Below are 20447 nucleotides of genomic sequence, written 5' to 3' on the forward strand. Positions count from 1 at the left end.
ATTCTAGGTTTTAATGTATTATTAATTCTCATTAAATGGGTAATGTTTCAGCATTTGCTCAGAGTGGACACGCTGAGACCATTTTGTTTTACATTATCAATGATCTTGCCTTCATAAACATTCCTCCTTTATGCTGTGATAATTATATGAATTGAGTATGTAGCTATCAGCATATTAGGTAGAAGAGTAATACATGTCCGAGAATCAGATGATCTTGATCTTATTAATGTCCTCTTTGTGTCTCACTGTAAGCCTTTTATTTAATATTGAGACTGTTCCTTAACTCTTCTCATTTTTAAAGCCAGTCCCTTTTTAAAGCTAGAATTTGTTAATAAAAGGTATTATGTGATATATATAATTTCTGTAACTATTAAAACTTTTTCTGCAGATCAAAAGGAAATGGAGCAGTTGTTTGCTAAATGTGGTCAACCTAGCTATCTAGTCTAGACAATTTAGACCATTGAAAAGTGCCCATTTTTATATAACTTCCATTATAATTCTCTACTTGTCATGCAAGCTGATCGTAATTTCTAATTTATAGTTTTATTGAATAATTTTCATTTGAACATTGCTAGCAAAGCAAAACATTACATTTCTTCATTTATTGTTTCATGTAACTGCCGTTTATTGAGCTTATACAATAAAATGTTGAAAAAGATATGATTTCTGCCCTAAAGGAGCTCATGTGTACAGACAACTGAAAATAATTGCTGCTGTACATAAAAAATGACATAAACTTTTCTGGGACTCATATTTTGTAAAGATGGTGTTCTTGTGCTTTTGGACAACTAATGTAACACAGAGAACTGCCACAGTGTTCTCTGCTTTCTTGGAAGAAGATAACTACAGATCTTAAGCTGACAATTCATAGATTCATAGCTTAGTGCTTGCTAATCAGATTCTTTTTTTTTTTATTTATTCTTAACTTGGCAACATTGAGCTGCAAATGACGTCTTTCCACACTTGGACCCTGCTGTCCCTCACATAGTGTCTCCACCCTCACATAGTGTCCTGAAGGCAGACTCCTTTGCAGCTTGCCACAGTTGGCGTAAGGATAAGACATTTATCCTTCCTTTCAGGACATAAGAGGAGTTTCGCGGTTAACATGGTTATATCTTTCTACATGTTATTGCAGCTGCAGAGGAAGGTCTAATTTTCTGTGTATAGCCCTTTAATTGGCTCTCCTGAGCCTGTCAACACATTATCAGCTGCTGACTCTGTAGTAAGGTAGAAAAATAAAATACACCACAAACCGACTCCATCTCCTTTGCAAAAGAGTAGCTGCAATCAACAACTCAGATGCAGTAAACATACATTTGGCAAAAATTTCATTGTAATGTGAAAAAAGAGTTTGGTTAGGTTGAAAGTCAAATTCTGCCCCTTGAGTGTATGAAGAGTTTGATCAGCTCTTATATTATGGCCTGAAATCTCAAGAATCCTCATCACTTATCACTCGTCCCCATTGTCCCCAACCATATTTCACTTCCTTCATCAAACTCATATTTATTGAGTACATATCATGAGCTAAGCACTGTTCTAGGCTCCGTGGATACAGTGGGGACAAAAGCACACAAGTCCTTCCTGTCACGAGTCTTTAAATTGTATTACTCAGGCTTACTTATAGTCTGATGTTTGCAACATACTTATGTATAGAATTTTTAATTACAAAACCTGTATAAGGAGTCTTATTAAGGCTTGGCAGAAATATATGAGGTTCAGGAGTTCATACTTTATCAAAAGTTGACATTTGTTTCAAACTTGTTCCTCAAAAGTTACTCTGACCTATGTGTTCTCTTTTTCCCATGACACTTATCATCTTCTAGCCTATTACAGAATTTCATTTATTATATTTGCTGTGGGTTTCTTTCCCCATCCCCTACCCCAGCCCCTCCACTGGAATATATACATTTCAGGAGGGCGGATATTGTTGTTTTGTTTACTGCTATATTCCAAACACCAGAGATTTTTCCTGACAAACATTAGGTATTTAGCAAATATTTGTTGAATGAATGTTTGTTGAATTAAAATTGCACAGAGACATCATCCTGTCACATAAGAAGACATATTGATACATAGTATCCAACCAGGTAGCAAAAGTCCAGACTCTATTTTCTACTAATGGTTAATTGGTTAGTTAAGAAGGATTGTGTGTGTTTTGTTCTTTGAAATCCCTCATTCCCCTGTTTTATATTTCTTATCAAAAGAAAGAACTCATTTTTTGAACCTGAAAAGACAAAATGGTAATGAGGCAAGAGATAAGGGAAGGATTCTGACTCACTAAGTGATATGTTCAGGAAAAGTACCATGATTGAAATCAGCTGAATGGTGAGGAAGGTTTTTCTTTTACTAATCTTGTGGAACAGAATTCTGTCCCTCTGGATATAAAAGTGATACCCAGAAGCATTTGGTATTCTCTGCCCTGTGGTCTGTAGCTTATGAAAGCTGTTTTCCTGGTTTATGGTTATACCTGGAGTCTGACAAGTCCTGCCCCATCCCATTCCTCTTTCTGATTCTCCAGAGGGGATCAAGTGGGCCGAAATGGCTGATGGGAGAAAATTCCCCTCATGCAGTTCCACTAGTCCTCTGGTCGAATTTTGATTTGTTTCTGTTTTTATAAAAAAAAAAGCACCTTAGCTTATAGAAGACTTCAAAGTTGTATAAATGCAGAATGTGTAAAAAAGTAGACTTCTTTCTTTTTCTATTTCATCTTCTTTACATAACCTATGTGAAGGCTTTCCAAGGTCTGATTCAGTCATTGGAAAACCAAGCTCTTTAGATATTTTTGAATAGTTGGAAAACTAAGGCAAGTGTGAATCTTTTGGCATAGTTATCCCTTATTTATATCTTTTCAAATAGCCATTTTCATAATCTCTAAATGCTTCATTATTATTATCATTATGTTTCAGAAGAATGTTAATTAATGTAGATGTTAAACTTGGTTCAAAAATTCCCAGAAGATCCTATTTATATTGTTATTTTAAAAGTTTATCTTGATTTTTAAAAAGGTAAATTTGAAATTACTGTTTTTTCTATTCATGTCAACAAAATAAGAATAAAAAGATAATTTACGATTATTAAGGGTATCACAGAAAACTGACTTTTACAAGGAGATGCAATTACATCTTAGAAGGCTTAGAAACTTAAAATCTAAAATAAGTGATATGGGCGTGATATATTTAATATAATTTATCAACACAGGCTTGTTCGGTCTAAATTAATTTTTATTTTCTAACATAATATCACAATGCATAAAAAGCTTTAGGATAATACTTAATTGATTTACTATTATTTTTAATAGATTTACTATTATTGAATATAATATATGAATAATATGTTCTATTTGATTTGAATATAATTCTATATATTCAATTGATTTACTATTATGAATTTAATTCTAATTGATTTACTATTATTTTTCCTCTTTATCTTAAATATCAACTTATTTATCTAAGGAACAATACTAGAGCTTCTGTTTATGATACAGTATATTAAAGCATTTTGGAATTGTAAAGATGCTGAATACAAAATGTAGGAAAAAAATATGTAAGAACTTTACAGGCCATCAATTAAGTGTATCCCCTTGCACTTATCTCCTAAAATTCCCCCATCATTCTTATTTCTCTGTTGTGAGGCAGTCCTCTTCCCATTCTTAACTTTAAAACAAAATAACAGCAATAACAAACTGTGAGCTCGATATGTCTACCACCTCTCATAACTGCAGCACGTTTTATATTGCCACACTTCAGATTTCTGCTCTATGCTACTTTCCATTCTTATTCCTAAATTCCTTTCTTTGGTTTCCACACCTTTCTTAAAATACAAGGCCCTTTGGTCTTCTACCTCTGCCCAACTATCACCCTTTGGCTATTTTTTAGTCTTTACCCTACTTGACTAGTCTAAGTCCTTCAACAGCACTGATCATTTGCTCCTTTTTAAATCTCACTCCTCACTTCATCCCTGCACTTATCAGGCCCCGTTTCACCTTCCCTGCTAGCTCCATCCTTCTTCTCGAACTTCTTCTGTTCATCTAAATGATTTATGCTAATCTGTAACTCATTCCCAGAGTGAGCTCATCCACTTTAAGAGAGTTGTCTGTCATCTCTTCACAGGTCATTCCTTAATTTATCTCTTGAGCTCTGTTCTTTCACAGACACTTCTGTCTCCTGTTTCTGACCTTAGGACATCCGCACTTTGCTGTGCCAGTCTTACCCAAACCAACCAGCCGAAAACCAAACGATTATTCCTAATTTCTTTCCCTGCAAGTTATTCTCTCCCTAATTTTGTCTATTTTGCCATCATTCTTCCAGTTTCTAAGCCTAGTATCCTTTACCTTCAATTAATAAAAATATTAAGTCATTCAGCAGTACCCTGAAGCACTTCCTTCTTTGATACAAAGCGATTTACTGGGCCTCTGGGTCATATAACAATGAATGAAACCTTTTAGGATGTTTATCATCTATTTGAGCAGATAGATACAAGTAGCTACAAGTCAGGATAGCTGTGGAAATATCATATATGTATAGCTGATTCACTTTGTTATACAGCAGCAACTAACACAAAAATGTGTAGCAATTATACTCCAATAAAGACGTTAAAAAAAAAAGAAGTCATGGATTATGACAGAGGTCAGGGCATTGGAATGAAGGATTACTTCAAAGAGAAATATAGCATTGGTGAAATCTTGAAAGATTCACAGACTTTTGGTAACCAAAGAAATGTTGGAAAGGGTTATTAGGCTGAGGGGCCACCTTAATAAAATAAATATACTATGAAATGTAAGTAGAAAACTAGATCATTTTAAAAGAGTGGCTTCAAACCATTTCATGTGTCCTCAGAAAGAATTCTAGAAACCTTTATTTCTGCTTGTATATTTTTAAGTTGACAGAACTATTTTGTCAGAAGTTTAAAGAATTTTAATTTTGTACTGTACTAAAAATATTGATATTTGAAAATAAGCTGCTATATAACTTATTTAAATATACTCATTAGAATCTAAATATCAGAAACATTTGATATTTTTTAACAATCATTTTAAAAATACATGCGTAGGCTTTTTAAGCAATAGTTTATTTTACAGCATTCCTTGTTTTCTTTGACTACGTTACACTTTTCCCACAGAACTGTATTCCAATGTAATGTATTTTTATACTTAAAAGTCTTTTACTGGTCCCCCTTTCATACTTATTTGCAGTAAACATAAGTATATATTTTTAAATTTCTTGATTACAACACTAAATGTTTAAAGCATTCTCCTGGATGAATTTATCATTACAGTTATTATTAGTAAACCCTTTATCCAGCAAGATAAGTATTCTAAAAAATTTGATCTATGTTTGTTAAACATAAAAAATGAAATGTTGCTGAAAATACATTATTTAATGAGATTTTTAAAAATTTAGTTCATAAATTGGTGGGTGATTATTACTTATTGTTTGAATTAAACAGAGTTCAGCAACAACTTTATTCATTTTTCTAAATTGTAGGAGCCCAGCTGTAAGCCCTCCCAAAACAAGACAAAACTATCCCAGTGATTTATCTTCGAAATTCATCCTCTCTCTTTTAATTCTCTGTCTGTTAATAAATCTATTAAATGCTTCTCTGTTTTTGGTGAAAGCATGAATTAGAAACTAAGTTGCAAAATAACTGATTTCCAAGTTATTAGGGTCATTCACTTCATATCAACACAATGTTTCAAATTTTCCTTTTATTTTTCTCCCAGACAATTTTCTTCCCCATGGCAAGGTACCCTAGTAATATTTGGAATGTGTGAGAAGCATGCCTTCCTTTTGGAAAGTGGAAGAAAAATTATTCTGAAAGGCAACTTGGGGATGGAGAATTTGAAGACTGTGGGGATTTTCTCAAATAGATCTGTATTAGAAGAATATTTATAGACTGTTAAGATTCATTCATTCATTCAAAGTATAGTTATTGAGTACTCACCATGTTCCAAGCAGTAGAGACACAAATGTAAACAAAGCACATTTTCTTAAAACTATTCCTCTGCTCACATATCTTTAAAATCTTCTGGTTCCCCAAGAGTATGCCTACCATAGTTTAGAGACTGCTGTGAAAGGACAGAGTACGCTTACGTAAGACTGGGAAATGGCTTTCATGTGAGTTCATGGAGAACCTTAGATATTGTGCCAAGTCAACTGGATTTTATTATGCTTTGGTGATTGTGAATTATTGAAATATTTTGAAAAAGAAATTGTTATGATCAGATCAGTATTTGGAGATGACATATTATAGAGAAGAAAGTTTAAAGGCAAGAAAACTTCGTTAGAAGCTATTTTCAGCTAGTTGTGACAGTCAAAATGCCCCTGTTCTTGTATAAATAAATAATTACATTTTAGGCTCTAATTAGAAAACTATGATGTTTTATGAGGAGGAAGAGTTTGTAGAGTGGCTGCTCATTGTTCCAGATGTTACAGCTGTCTCAAAAGCTTAGACCTGGGGGGAAAAATTGGGCATCGGGTGCGAAAGAAATCAGAGAACATGTCAGAGTGATACCTTTAAAGGCAATGGAACCTCAAGATCAGGAGGGGATTTGGTAACACAGAACAGCACTGTGGCAGTACATGAGCTTAAAAACAGAATAAGCTGTAAGGAAGAAGTTCTTCCGGTTAGGAAGGCGAGGAATCCAAATTGTCAAGGTGGATGTCATAACAGGTACAGAGGACACTGCAGTGAGAAGACTGACAAGGCAGCATTCAGAAATCCAGACAACATGCTCAAATGCACTCTTGAGAGCAAAGTGAGGAGGCTTAAGTAGCGTGGCCCCTGAAGCATACTAGTTAGAACAGGCAGGACAGGTCCTAAATGGATTTGAGTCCAAGGAAAGCATTAAGGCAATGGATAACATAGAGTTTAGAGAGCCTAAGATCTGGGGTTAGACTGCCTGGGTTCTCACATCAGGCTTAAGAGTCTTAGGAGCTTGGATAAGTTACTTAAGTTCTCTGACTCTCACTTTCCTTATCCAGAAACCTTGAACAGATGTTATAAGAATTGAGTGTGATAATTTTGTGAAATTCTTAGTGCCTAGCAGATAGTAAAGATTCCATACTTATACTACTAGTATTGCCACCACTAAGTTTTAAGTCTAGCTCCTAGGAACAAGTTCGAATAACTTGATATTGAGAATTTCCTAAATAGAGAACATAGAGACACATAATTTCATTGTAACAGAGAACACGGTTGACTCAAATCCTGGGGTAAAGCTGAACATATATACATTAACATATGCCTGACCCCTGGTAGACACTCAGTAAATATTTGCTGAACAAATTACGTAGCCACAGCTCAAGGAAACAGAGGGATACAGAATCACAGAGCATGCCAATAAGACAATAAAGTATTCCTTACCTTAATTCCTTTTTTTTTTTTTTCAGGCAAGGCTTTATTTGGGACCCCTGCTGCAGCAGTGGGGAACGAAAACAAGCCACAGTTTCCCTTGCTCGCTCCCCAAGGCGGGTGCGAGTTGGTTCCTTATATGGGGTGAGGGTAGGGATGTATCCAGTGTTCGGGCCGGAGGGGTGCGTAGGTGGTTTGCTACCCCTTAGGTAGTGTTGTGTGCCGGGGCCATGCACAGTACCCCGCTTTTGCTCCCTACCCCCTGCTTTTGCTCCCAGCTCTTCAAAAGTGGCAGATGGATTTTTTGGTCTCATTGTATCTTTTGTTCAGAATTTGCCCCAACTGCACATGCATACATTCCTTTTGGACTACAAAACATGGTAATTTATGTTCACAGAACAAGATTAAATATACATCTTGTAAATACCTGGCTTTGTTTTCTTAGTCTAAAAAGACGATCAAGAGTAGGTGGAAAAGAGGTAATCATGATAGAAAACCAGAGAATAATATTGCTAAATATGAGTGGGAAAATGAAAATTTGCACAAACTGGTGATTTTGCTTAAATCACGAAAGAGTCAACTTTTCTTTCTCTAGAAAAAATATGCAAAATTTGAGTTCTTTCTCTTTTGTGTGTACTGAAGAGGTTAGTTTATACTTCTTTTGTTTCATCTTATATGTTTATCATATTTCTTCAAATATTTTTCTTTTTTACATTACTGCATGAAGAATTTTAGTGAAATTGTTTCTTCTGAAGACATGTTCTGCAGCTCTAAAGTAATCTTGTTATCTTCTGCACATTCCAATAAATAAAGCCCACAGATTATGTGTATATATATCTAAGATAGAGGGAAAAATAAAAGATCTATTATAGGAAAAGAAAACAAACTAAGAAAATTTTCTGAATAGGTATTGTGTTCCATAAGAAGTTAGTCATAGTGAAAATTTAGTGTCAGAAGGTCAGGTTTCAGTCAAAGCTTTTCCATTTTTTGGCAACCCTCTTTTGGTTTCCTTAATTATGGCTTAGAATTCATCTGACTTGGTGTGCTTGCTTCACAGGAAGGTTTTGGGGGGATTAAATTAAATAATATATAAAGTTTTATATTTATTTTTCTTAATATTTATTTATTTATTTGGCTGCGCTGGGTCGTAGTTGCGGCACACAGGATCCTTCTTTGTTGCGGCATGCAGGATCTTTAGTTGCAGCATGCGGAATCTGTAGTTGGGGCAACTCTTAGTTGCGGCATGTGGGATCTAGTTCCCCAACCAGGGATCGAACCTGGGCCCCCTGCATTGGGAGCGTGGAGTCTTAGCCACTGGACCACCAGGGAAGTTCCTATAAAGTGTTTTTTAAATCAATGTTTCCCAACATATCTTTGGAAGATCATGTCTTTTGAGTTCCTTCATGGAAGAGGGTGGGGGTTAAGATGTTCTCATGAAGACAGTTAAGAAAATATTGTGTACTACATCCAGGTCATCTACGTCTTGGAAGTGAATAGTCTTTCACTTATTAAAGATTCTGAGATGCCCCATAATTAAGAACTTGTTTAATTTTGATAATATGCCAGTTAAGTGCCACAGAACCCTTACACAAATGTAAGATATCACCAACTGACCTTTTTGCACATAATGTTCTGTCTTCTAACCCTGTACAGTAGACTTTACATGGTCACTCCAGTTCCCAATATCCAGTACTTAAGAGAGATTATGTGTCTACACAGGTCATTTAACCTTATAATAGAATGTTATGCTTTCTGGGGTGCTGACATTTAAATATAGTAACTGGGCTACAGTGATATGAATTGTTAAAAGTTACACTTTAAAACACCAAGGTAAGATGGGATTCATGTGTTCATGTTTCCAATCAGGCAGGTTAACAGGAAATAAAAAAGTGTTCCAGATGTTGTCTCCATTGCCATGCATTTGTAGCAAATAGAAAAAAAATCCAGATATTTGATCCATGTTTTAACTTTTATGTACAGTAAACATACCTTGATCTACAAATTCCAATTTCCTTATTTTAACGTGCCATTCTTTTAATTCTTGCCTTTCCGCTAAAAACAAACAGTAATGGCATAGAGGAAAGGGGGTCACACGTTATGGGTAGAATGTTTACTAACAGTGATTTTTTTTAAAAGGTAACAATCAGTTATTAATTTTCTGCCTTTGAAGCCTTTGCTGCTTGTTCTCAAATATTACGTCCTTTTGCCTAAATTCAACTTGAAACTCTGGCCTTTGTCGGGGGCTAGGGGATAGATACTAGGATGCATACAGGATCCTTGCTGTGTAAGGGTCTTTCTTTTGATAGAAATCACTCCCTCGACCACCAAAAATTATAGTAACAATTTCACCCATATACAAACATCAATGCCAGTGAAACCTCAGTGTATGTATGACTCTAGATGGTGGGCTTAGGAATCTAGATTTGCTTTTTAAATTTCTCATTCATACCTCTAATCTGAAAGTTTCCTGGTGATGAGTAGAAAATATGACATATTTTTATACTGTTTCTACCTCCTGAAAAGTCAAGAAAGGCTAGAAACATGAGAGATGATGGAAGGGTTTTTTAAGTGTATTTGTTACATACTCTTCTCCCTCTGCATTCGGTCTCTTCTCCTTTTATAAGGAAAGGAGAGGACTCATTCTATTTATCATGTGTCTGCACAGCCCTGGAATCTAAAGCTAGATTAAAGCATTTCCAGAAGAGATGAAGTGCAGAATGACTGAGAGGGTTGTATATAGATTTATGGATATATATGAATACAGAAGTTTTATATCAGGCGTCACCTGATTTTCTTCTTCTATGCAAATATTGAACTGGTCCTTTAAAACAATTTTTTTTGCGCCACTGTTACTTAATAGAATGCAGAGGACTTATAGCTAACTTACGATGAAATATATATATATATATAATGGTAAATTTTGCATTACAAGCCAGCCACCTAAAAGTTGACTTCCTTTCTTGATATCCAGACACAATATATGTATTGTCATTAGCAGTCAATGGAGATGCTTCAACTTATTATTTCTTCCACAAAATTTTGAACTATTTAAACCAGGGTCAATCTGAGCTAATTAGTGCCACACAGAAAAAGTAACATTACACTCCAGTTCTGATGGATGGTATAGGCAAACAATTTTTACCAGGAATGATCTGATCATTTCTGAGTTCTCAAAGTCTAATAGGTTAAATTTGGTTGTGGCCCCATTGATCTAAATGTCAGCCAGTGATACCTATTCACAGGAGGGTGGATTGTTACATCTGGTCTTATTGAAGTAATATCGGTGCATTTGTTCCTCTGACAGTATATGTTAGCTTTATTTGGTTCTAGGTTATTATCAATGTGCATTTCTAAAATTTTACAGATGAAATTTCCCCCAAAAATGCTACCTCCTAAAAGATAACCACTAGAGTATGAGCCTATTTAAATTGTAGGCTTTTTGCCAGCGGAACATGAAATAGGGATACATTCACATGCAACAACCAAAGGATCTCCATCCTCATGTTAGATCAGGAGGGCTCTCACATGGTGTAACACAGCCCTCACCTGTTGACTTCACAGTAGAGGCACCTCTGCCATCATTGAAGTTTAAAAATACAGCACAAGGGAAGACAGGGGAGGACAAATTAGAAGGTGCAAGTTTGTGGCAGTTCATACTTAGCTTAATGTAGCCTCCTTTAGGTGAAAGACAAAAGGAAATGTTCTTTTCTGCCACTTATTTTAAATTTCCAGTTATCAAACTAAAGAGAAAATTTAGGAGAGATAGCTGAGTTTACTGTATCAATTTGGGTATTATCTTTCGCAAGTCTTTTTATAATCATCTGCTCTCTACACGATGACTTTTCAGCATCTAGCAAGGTACTGTTAAACGCTGTGTCCCCTTCATAAGGCATTAGGTGATTGTGACTTCTAGGACCATTAAATGAAGCATAAATTATAAGAGACTGTGTTTAGAAAATTCATAAGATGGTGTGTTTATCCCTCAATCCGGGAATGAGAATCAACAAAGCCGTTGCCATGGTGCTGTGCCTCCGAGAAAGGCACCTCTCTTCCCCACCCCCACTGCTGTGCACCACTGTGCTGTGGTATATTCTTCTGTCTGCTCTGCATGCTATTTAGAATTTAGATCCTGGATTCTTCACTTTGAAGTTTCTTTCTTTCTGTCCCAGTATAACCTAAATCACTTAGTTGTTTGAAAGAAAAGTAGTCAGAAGTTCCCACATTAAGGCTGAATCCTCCTAAATAACCTGTTGAAAAGATACATTGATTCTAATTTTTCTCTTTCCTACCTCTCATATGTTTGAGTATAATAATCCTGAAGGTAGAAGAAGGGGAACACATGACATTAATTTATCACAGCTAAATATATAGAATGAATTTGCAATGCTAGATTTACAATAAAGCAAAACTATTAGAATCAAAGATTATAAGTTCAAATTAAATATTCCTTAATACAAATCCAAAAAAAGTAACATAAAATAGAAGGTATGCATAAACTAAAAATTTTAATTAAATGTTTTTATAAAATATTGCTGCTTTTATAAAATCCTTTGCTTTAGTGGCTAGTTTCCATTAATTACATAAGAATTCTCTTTGCAATTTGAGTCAGGAGAATTTTTGTCTTGATCTCCAAATGGCATTTCCTCCCAGTCTTCGAAACAACTTATATTCACCCCATGGATATGTCATCAATCTGTAATGTGTGAATAGACACTATTCTTTCCTATATTTGACCAAATGTTTCATTTCCTGAAAATTAAATTACTTAAATGCAACAAACAGATGGCCAGAAAGTCCTGTAGTAGCTTACTCTGCCATGAAATTTATTATCCAAATCCCTGAGATAGGCCTGAGAAGTTAGCAAAAATTCTTTCTGAACTCTACTATTCCACAGTTGATGGTACAGTCATCAAACCATTTTTAAGTTAAGTTACTTTAGACTTCAGAAGGAAAATGTTGAAAAGCTATTTCATATTTTATATAAAAAATTAAAATTGTGAACAAGTCACATCAACTACTTTGGTTAAAGCTCATCTTAGAGTTGATCTTAAGGTATTAAAAAGATAATATGAATTATACATGATAGAAAATAGTGACTTTAATTTTTTTTTCTATCTCTGGTCTTCAAATATCTTCTCTAGGCTAAATAAATGCTTCTCATCAGTATAGTAGAGAATATTTGGATGATGAAGGCATGATTCTTTATATTCCATTTTCTTTTGTTATTGTCAAATGTAAAAACAAGTTTGGTCATTTGGTTCAGTGCAAAAAATTACGGGTCTTGAGTAGGCATCTATGATGGCCTTGTCTCAACCATACATAATAAACCAAAAAAAATATCAACTTATTATATATCAGCTATACAGAAAAAATAAAGTCATTTTGCTATTGGAAAGATTTTTCAGCTACCATTCAATGTATTCTTTAGCAAACCTATAAAACATAAAGGTTTTGGTAAAAGAGCAAGGGCCAATTGCAATGAACATATGAGTTTAAACTTTTCTAAGACATATTTTTTTTTTTAACCAGTTGTGTATACATGACCTTTAGTTCAATGCATTCATTGGCTATACTTTTTTCTAAAATATATACCTAACTATATTCAAAGTCCTTTATCGAGAAATAGAAAAATTTTCCCTTATCCTTTTCATAAAGATGCTGTTAAAGGACAGTTGTACAGTCCTTCAGAGTCTACAGGGAACATGGCACAAAATAGTTGACAGTAAACAATCTCATTAATCCATTGCATACTTTTGGCCTAGAACATTTTGGAAATATACCAATTAGGTAAGCACATGTTAAAGTCCTACCTTCTAAATAGGGGTCCCTCTAGTCATCTTGTTGAGTGGTGGAAAGGAAAAAGAAGTATACTGACTGAAGGACTTAAGTACCTCTAGGAACTCATATGCTTAGAAAAATACAAGTAGAGGCCCATGAGGGTTGACATTGTGCATATATGCAAATAATTTAGGTAGGAGAGATTCCTGGTCATCTTCTGACTCTCCCCCCAACCTTCACAGCCTACGACAAGGGCAGCAGAAGCAGCAGGCTGAGCCACTACCACACCACTTTTGTCCTCCCCTGCCCTCCTTGGGTCCTGGAGGTCTCACTCCCTTAACTTTTGTCTTCTCCTTCATGCTCTAGGTTTTCCTCTGTCTACACACAAGGGACCTTCTTGCTTTGCTGCCTACTTCTTTTGGTCTGCTCCTTTCCTATTCATTGTTCCTACTCCCCACCTAGACAAGGCCTTGGCCAATTAAGGAAGCCAAACTCCCAAGAACACTGCTTAAGTGCTTAAAGTTAGAGTAAATAGAAGAAAGAATCAGTTAAGAAGATACTCGGAAGAGGAAGGTATACTTATCACATCTCATAGTGGACTTGTCCCAGGAGAATCATGACTCTGGCAGGACTCTCATGTCATCCTTAAAGCTTCTTCTGTGATCACTGATTGAAAAGAGGACAGCTGAGATGCTTGGATACCCAGAGGCTAGTGGTCTGTCTAGTTGTTGTGACTCCTCTATCAGGGATGGGGATATAAGAAAAAAGAAATGAGACAGCCTGGGCACAGGTTCAGGTATGAACGATGCTGTCACTGGTCTTCCATACTGCGTATCGAACAGATATATAGAGTCATTAATTAGAGTCTCCCATGTAAGGATCTGGCACTCCCACAGTGGTCAAAGCCAACCAGCTATCTGGTCCTATTGGTAGGCAGTCGGGACAAAGAAATTTAAGAGTAGTGACAGCGTGAGCTTTGCTAATCCCACCATTGTTCCATGTACTTGAGCTCTGACCAGGAGAGAATAACTCTGGGGACCTAGTCTTTCTGAAGTAGCCAGATTTGACAGTTTCAAGAATAATCACTCCAGCCCTCGAGAGGTGAAAGGCCATTGGGTAGGTGTGTAGGCATCTCTCAGACCACATTCAGTACCTTGCTATTCCATCACCACATTATACTGCATGATTGGGCACCGAGGCCTCAGAATCAGAAAGACCCATCAGATGTCTGAGATGGAGATCAAAATTGCCAAATGAGTGGAAGGACACCCTGAGAGACAGGTTTTCATCACGGGAGCTACTGCCAACCACAGCCGTAGCTCCATGTTGAGTTGATGCCAGGCTCTCTATGCCGACGAGTAGCATGGAAGACAATGGCAGTGCAGATCCACCCACGTCCCCTCTGCTGCTCACCACCCAGCATCTGTCTGTGAGGTCTGAAGAGTGAACCATTTCAGGTTTCCAGTAATTTGTGGAATTTTCATTTTACATCCAATTTTATTGCTCGCTGAGATTTTTTTTTCCCTAGAATAAAGGATGCAGTTTCTTCTGCCTGTTCAGCTGTTAGCACATTAAAGTTAGTCCCTATTTTTTTCTTTTGGTAGTTTTTATTCATGATGATTTTTTCCCCTATTTTTCGTTGAAATATAAGTGGAATATGTAATAGTTCTTTTAATGTTAGGATTTTTTGTTGTCATGTGCAGAAAAAAAATATTAAAAGTCAAATGATCAAAGGCTTTTGTTGATGACCCCAGACCAACATTCAGACTTAAGCATCATGACAAGGGCCCATCTAATGTTAAAAGTAACTTTACTTGACATGTGTGACAACCTGTCAAGCCAAATTCAGCCTATCATTATTGGCCATTACTTTATTGTGGAAATATTTATTGAGTGCTTGAGAACCGTGCAGCAGTACCGCATAGCATGGTGTCCTGAACAAAACAGGGCTCAATAATCACTTCTTTTCTGTTTTCATGGGGATCTTTACTCCATGTAAGAGCTTCTGTAGCAAACTAGAGCAGCCTCCAAGAGCAGAGCTGTGCCAAAAGGTTTTGACTAATGTGCTTCATCAGTGCAGTCAGATGCACTCCATGAACATACTTCATCTTGCCTACCTTAAATTTCTACGAAGTGTGTAGAGATGGCCTAGTAAACTTATTTAGGACAGTATGCTTAATATTGGAGATGATCCTAAGAAATTACAGATTTCTCAGTATGGTATTCTAATTAAAACCTAATTAGCAATTCACTGTGCTGGAACTTGGATTTGTAGCATAGAAAAAAAAAAAAATTTCACTATGCACAGAAAGTAAAGATGTATTTTTTGGAGACATTAGAATTTCAAAAATATAAGGCAGCACATGTGGAATTTAGAGGTGTTAAAAATCTTAAGTGTGGGTTTCTCCATAGCTTTAAACTTGAACAGTTTTGTATAATCAGTGAGCTTGCCAAACAGTATCAAAAAACTCATTTTCTTCAAGTGCTTTATTTATCTTTAATAGAACCTTCATCACCCTGGTGTTGTAAATTTGGAGTGTATGTTTGAGACGCCTGAAAGAGTGTTTGTTGTTATGGAAAAACTCCATGGAGACATGCTGGAGATGATCTTGTCAAGTGAAAAGGGCAGGTTGCCAGAGCACATAACGAAGTTTTTAATTACTCAGGTAAGAAATCAATTAGAGTCAGAAAAAAAAAAAAGGTAATATCTAATATCAAATGTTATCACTGTTTAACTAGAGCTTTCTACCCTTGTTGTTTAGTCCCTACCTCCACAGTCTAAACTACACTTAAAAAAAAAGTTGCAGTGGCTTATTGTATTCTCTAATTTATATCTGTAGCATCCAGAGTTCAGGATACGTACCAAATGAATAATGTGTGTGCAGGCCCATGTATTAAAACTACTCATGAAATTTTAAAATGCACAGTGACTGAGTCCTGATTCTTTGAAAATATTCAAGAATATGTATCCTTGTTAGATATCATTGAATTCTTTTATCTATACCTGTTTTGGTTGCTCTATGGATACCATAATATGATACTTTTTCCATTAAAGTTTCCTTAGAAACCTGCTGTGTTAGTCTAGCTCATTTCAGGGACTGGAGTATAAAGAAACTCAACCATTCATTTTGAGTTTTCTCTTGACCCTGTAAATTTATGTCCTAGTAGAAAACATTTTGAAATAAACTTTTAGACTAAAATAAAATGATTTTGATGATTTTTTCCTTTATAGATACTTGTAGCTTTGCGTCATCTACACTTTAAAAATATTGTTCACTGTGACCTCAAACCAGAAAACGTGTTGCTAGCATCAGCTGATCCTTTCCCTCAGGCAAGTATGAAAGCCTCTCAGCAAAAAGCCAGGCCACAGCATCACTGGTTCCCCTGCAGCATTCTGTCACCCTTTCTCCTCAAAACCTTTGTTTCAAGTTTCACCTGTCTGTTTTCATCCATTTGTTACCCTTCTTATATTGTGGGGACTGCAGCTTTGTCGCTGTGCATCTCAGTTCAGCCTGCCTTAATAATGCACACAGAGCCTCTCATTCTGCTTCTGCTTCTGTCGTGTGGACGTCCTGGAGAACTGGCAGCACGAGGTCAATGCTGGGAGCACTGGCCTAAGAGGGAGACGCTTAAAGAGTCCCAGGGATGTTACTGGCTCTCTATTGTTAGGCAAGATATTGCAGTTCGGTGTTGTTCTCAGGGGCAAGGAAAAAAGTTTCTTCTTTTCCTCAACTCAGAGGATGCAAAACAACTGGATCTCTTCCCAGGAACTGTCATATCTGAAGGGACCTGACTGAGGTGGCTCTTCTGCCTTGGCTCCCTGATACCCTCAGGTCCAGGCTAGGTGTCCGCGCAGAGCTAATTTGGAGGATTATTGTGGATGGCATGATGTGTCCTTGTGCTTATCCTTCAACCTGTACTTATAATAAGCCCTTGAGTTAAATCCATCAGTTTGCATGATGTTTTCCTGCCTGGTAAAACAATATTACCCACTTCTGTGTATACACATTTTCACATTTATCTCTGGTTTTACGGAGGAGGGAAGGAGAATGTTTAGATGATATTTTTATGAATAAAAGCATACTTTTGTATCAGTACATAAACCACTATCTTCAAGTACATAAAATGGAAAATAGCTATTCTACCATGAGAAATCCATATAATGTATGTAAAATATTATAGTTGTTTTTTAGCGGATGTGGACTAAGACACACAATTTGTGACCTTACTATATCTCCAAACCATTATTATCAACAGGTGAAACTTTGTGATTTTGGTTTTGCCCGGATCATTGGAGAGAAGTCTTTCCGGAGGTCAGTGGTGGGTACCCCAGCTTACCTGGCTCCTGAGGTTCTAAGGAACAAGGGCTATAATCGCTCTCTAGACATGTGGTCTGTTGGGGTCATCATCTATGTAAGCCTAAGTGGCACATTCCCATTTAATGAAGATGAGGACATACATGACCAAATCCAGAATGCAGCTTTCATGTATCCACCAAATCCCTGGAAGGAAATCTCTCATGAAGGTAATATCTTCCATTCAAAAGTGATAATGATTTCGTCATTGTGTTATATTATTAGTTCAGTTGTGAATTTTTAAATTGATAAATGCTTATTGCAAATTGCCCACTAAGGCAGGGGCACAAATTTGTTGAGGTGGGTGGAGAAGTAAAGGAAATGGAGACAAAAATATCTACTGGTAAAAAGTATATATATTATACAGAAATTGAGAAATATACATTAAAAGGTAAATGAAATAAAGAGAAACTTAATATTTGGTGTATTTCCTTAGAACTTATAAATGTTTACACATTGATATACTGGTAATACTTGATCTTTACTAACAGTAATCTTTTATTTACTATATGCCTATTTCTATATTAAGCACTTTTAACTTATTATGGACACAAGAACCTTATGATATTGATATTTTAATTGTCACATTACATATATTAGTATACCGCATTCTTTGTATACTGTTTTCCTTTATGTGACATTAGAGCATGTATAATATTTTATACATATTCCCCGCTATTATATTTTTAGGTTATTTCTATTTGTTCAGTGTTAGATAACCTTTATGTATAATTTCTTATATGTATCTCTGATGCTTTTTTTTTAGGATAGATTACCTTGGCAGTGTTGCATTATTTAAAATTAAATTCTTCTTAATAAATGTTTCCTTCTTAAAGGAAGGGTGATAGATAGTTTTAAAAGAAGTAGTGGGGCAGTCAGGGCAGCAAAAATGGCTCACTGCATGCTTCAGAAAGCAGTTCCTCATGAACGTGCTTTGGAGTTTATTTAAATCTCACACGCACACACACACAAAACCTGAAGACAGGTTTAGCTATTATATCTATATTTCAAGTGAGAACACTGAATCAAAAGAAGTGAACCACCTGCCAAAATCACAAAGCTAGTAAGTGGCAGAGCCAGAATTTATACCCAGATGTTCTGAGCATACATTCTGTAACCACTGGTCCTGCTTCCTTTTTAGATTTCAGGCAACATCTAGTTCTAAGTTTGTTGAGATTTTTCACCACTTAAAGAGGCAAATACATTCATAGATAAACATCTATTTGATACCTGTTATTGCACGTGGTGGTGCAGAAATTGGAAAAGAGCATGTATAAACTGCTTGGACAATTAGTTCTTAGACTACATTCATATTAAATGTCACGATCCATCTATTATCAGAGCTTTGAGTTACTATTGGCAGCAACCTTTTTAAAAAAATTTTATTGAAGTATAGTTGATTTACAATGTTGTGTTAATTTCTTCTGTACAGCAAAGTGACTCAGCTATACATATATATATATATACACATTATATATCTATATATATCACATTTTATATATATATATATGTTTTTATATTCTTTTCCATTATGGTTTGTCACAGGATATTGAATATAGTTCCCTGTGCTATACAGTAGGACCTTATTGTTTATCCATCCTATATATAATTGTCTGCCTCTGCTAATCCAAAACGCCCATTCCTTCCCTCCCCTCCCCTCCTTGGCAACTACAAGTCTGTTCTCTATATCTGTGAGTCTGTTTTTGTCTTGTAGCTATGTTGATTTGTATCGTATTTTAGATTCCACATATAAGTGATATCATATGGTATTTGTCTTTCTCTGTCTGACTTACTTCACTTAGTATGATCATCTCTAGGTCCATCCATGTTGCTGCAAATGACATTATTGCATTGTTTTTGATGGCTGAGTAACATTCCATTGTACATATATACCACATCTTCTTTATCCGTTCCTCTGTCAATGGCCATTTAAGTTGCTTCCATATCTTGGCTATTGTAAATAGTGCTGCTATGAACATAGGGGTGCGTGTGTATCTTTTCGAATTATAGTTTTATCTGGGTGTATGCCCAGGAGTGGGATTGCTGGATCATATGCAACTCTATTTTTGGTATTTTGAGGAACCTCCACAGTGTTTTCCATAGTGGCTGCACCAATTTACATTCCCACCAACAGTGTAGGAGGGTTCCCTTTTGTCCACACCTTCGCCAGCATTTATTATTTGGAGACTTTTTGATGATGGCCATTCTGACTGGTGTGAGGTGATACCTCATTGTAGTTTTGATTTTGTCAACAACCTTTAACATCATTTAATTAGTTGTAAATCATAGCTAGGTGGATATATTTTAAAGGAATCTGTGACCTTAAAAAGAACTACCATGTAGCCAAAGGACTAATGAAATATTTAGGATAATTCAATAGGGCAAAAAAGGGAAGTGTGATTCTTTTTCTCAGCCAGGAGGCAGAAAGGAGAGAATTATCAAATAACCTTGTGACCTAACCTTGTCAGGGAACATTACCTTTAAATACAGTTAAAGGTATGTTTGATATCTATAATCTAGAAATCCAGTAGGATAACTTGATGTTGTTACCACAGTGCAAATCTGAAATATCTCTAAAGCCAGTCATACATTTTCCTGTTATGCAAGAATAGGACATTAGGAAAATAGCCTTCACATTAAAAACTTTTTTTCTTGGAGTAGTAGAGTACTTTTTCTTGAAGTAGTGGAACAAATGATGCCCACCCTCTGGTATCATGGAAATATGCTGGCCTTCTGTGGAGATAGAAGCTATAGATTGTGAATGTTTAATTATCACTAGTAATAGAAACCAGAGGCATAGTATATCAATAGCTCAAGAAACTCTTGTTGGGAAACCACAATATACATGCATAAGTAATATGAAAGTAAAGGGCAAAACATAAAATGTCCTTCAAGTTTTCATAAAATGTCCTTGAAAGTTTGTTGGGGAGATGAGTTATATGAACTTGGGAAAATGATCATTTA

The 20447-nt window shown here is 35.8% G+C and overlaps 1 protein-coding gene and 1 long non-coding RNA gene across 5 annotated transcripts in view; both read left to right on the forward strand.

Annotated features, from left to right (window-relative positions):
- The window catches only part of PRKD1 (protein kinase D1), a 457302-nt gene that overhangs the window by 417987 nt on the left and 18868 nt on the right, over positions 1-20447 (forward strand). For 3 of the 4 annotated variants that reach the window (XM_082384103.1, XM_082384102.1, XM_082384100.1), the window contains 3 exons: positions 15633-15794; positions 16361-16459; positions 17386-17653. In XM_082384103.1, the coding sequence (XP_082240229.1) occupies positions 15633-15794; positions 16361-16459; positions 17386-17653 (529 nt within the window). The remainder of the gene's footprint in view (positions 1-15632; positions 15795-16360; positions 16460-17385; positions 17654-20447) is intronic. The other variant, XM_082384101.1, reaches the window with a different exon arrangement.
- On the forward strand, positions 316-4816 carry LOC309625131. Its single transcript, XR_014242339.1, has 2 exons — positions 316-4703; positions 4742-4816. It is a non-coding gene; the product is annotated as an uncharacterized lncRNA (long non-coding RNA).

Source organism: Balaenoptera borealis, assembly GCF_965194805.1.
Source record: "Balaenoptera borealis genome assembly, chromosome: 3".
Lineage (NCBI taxonomy): Eukaryota > Metazoa > Chordata > Mammalia > Artiodactyla > Balaenopteridae > Balaenoptera > Balaenoptera borealis.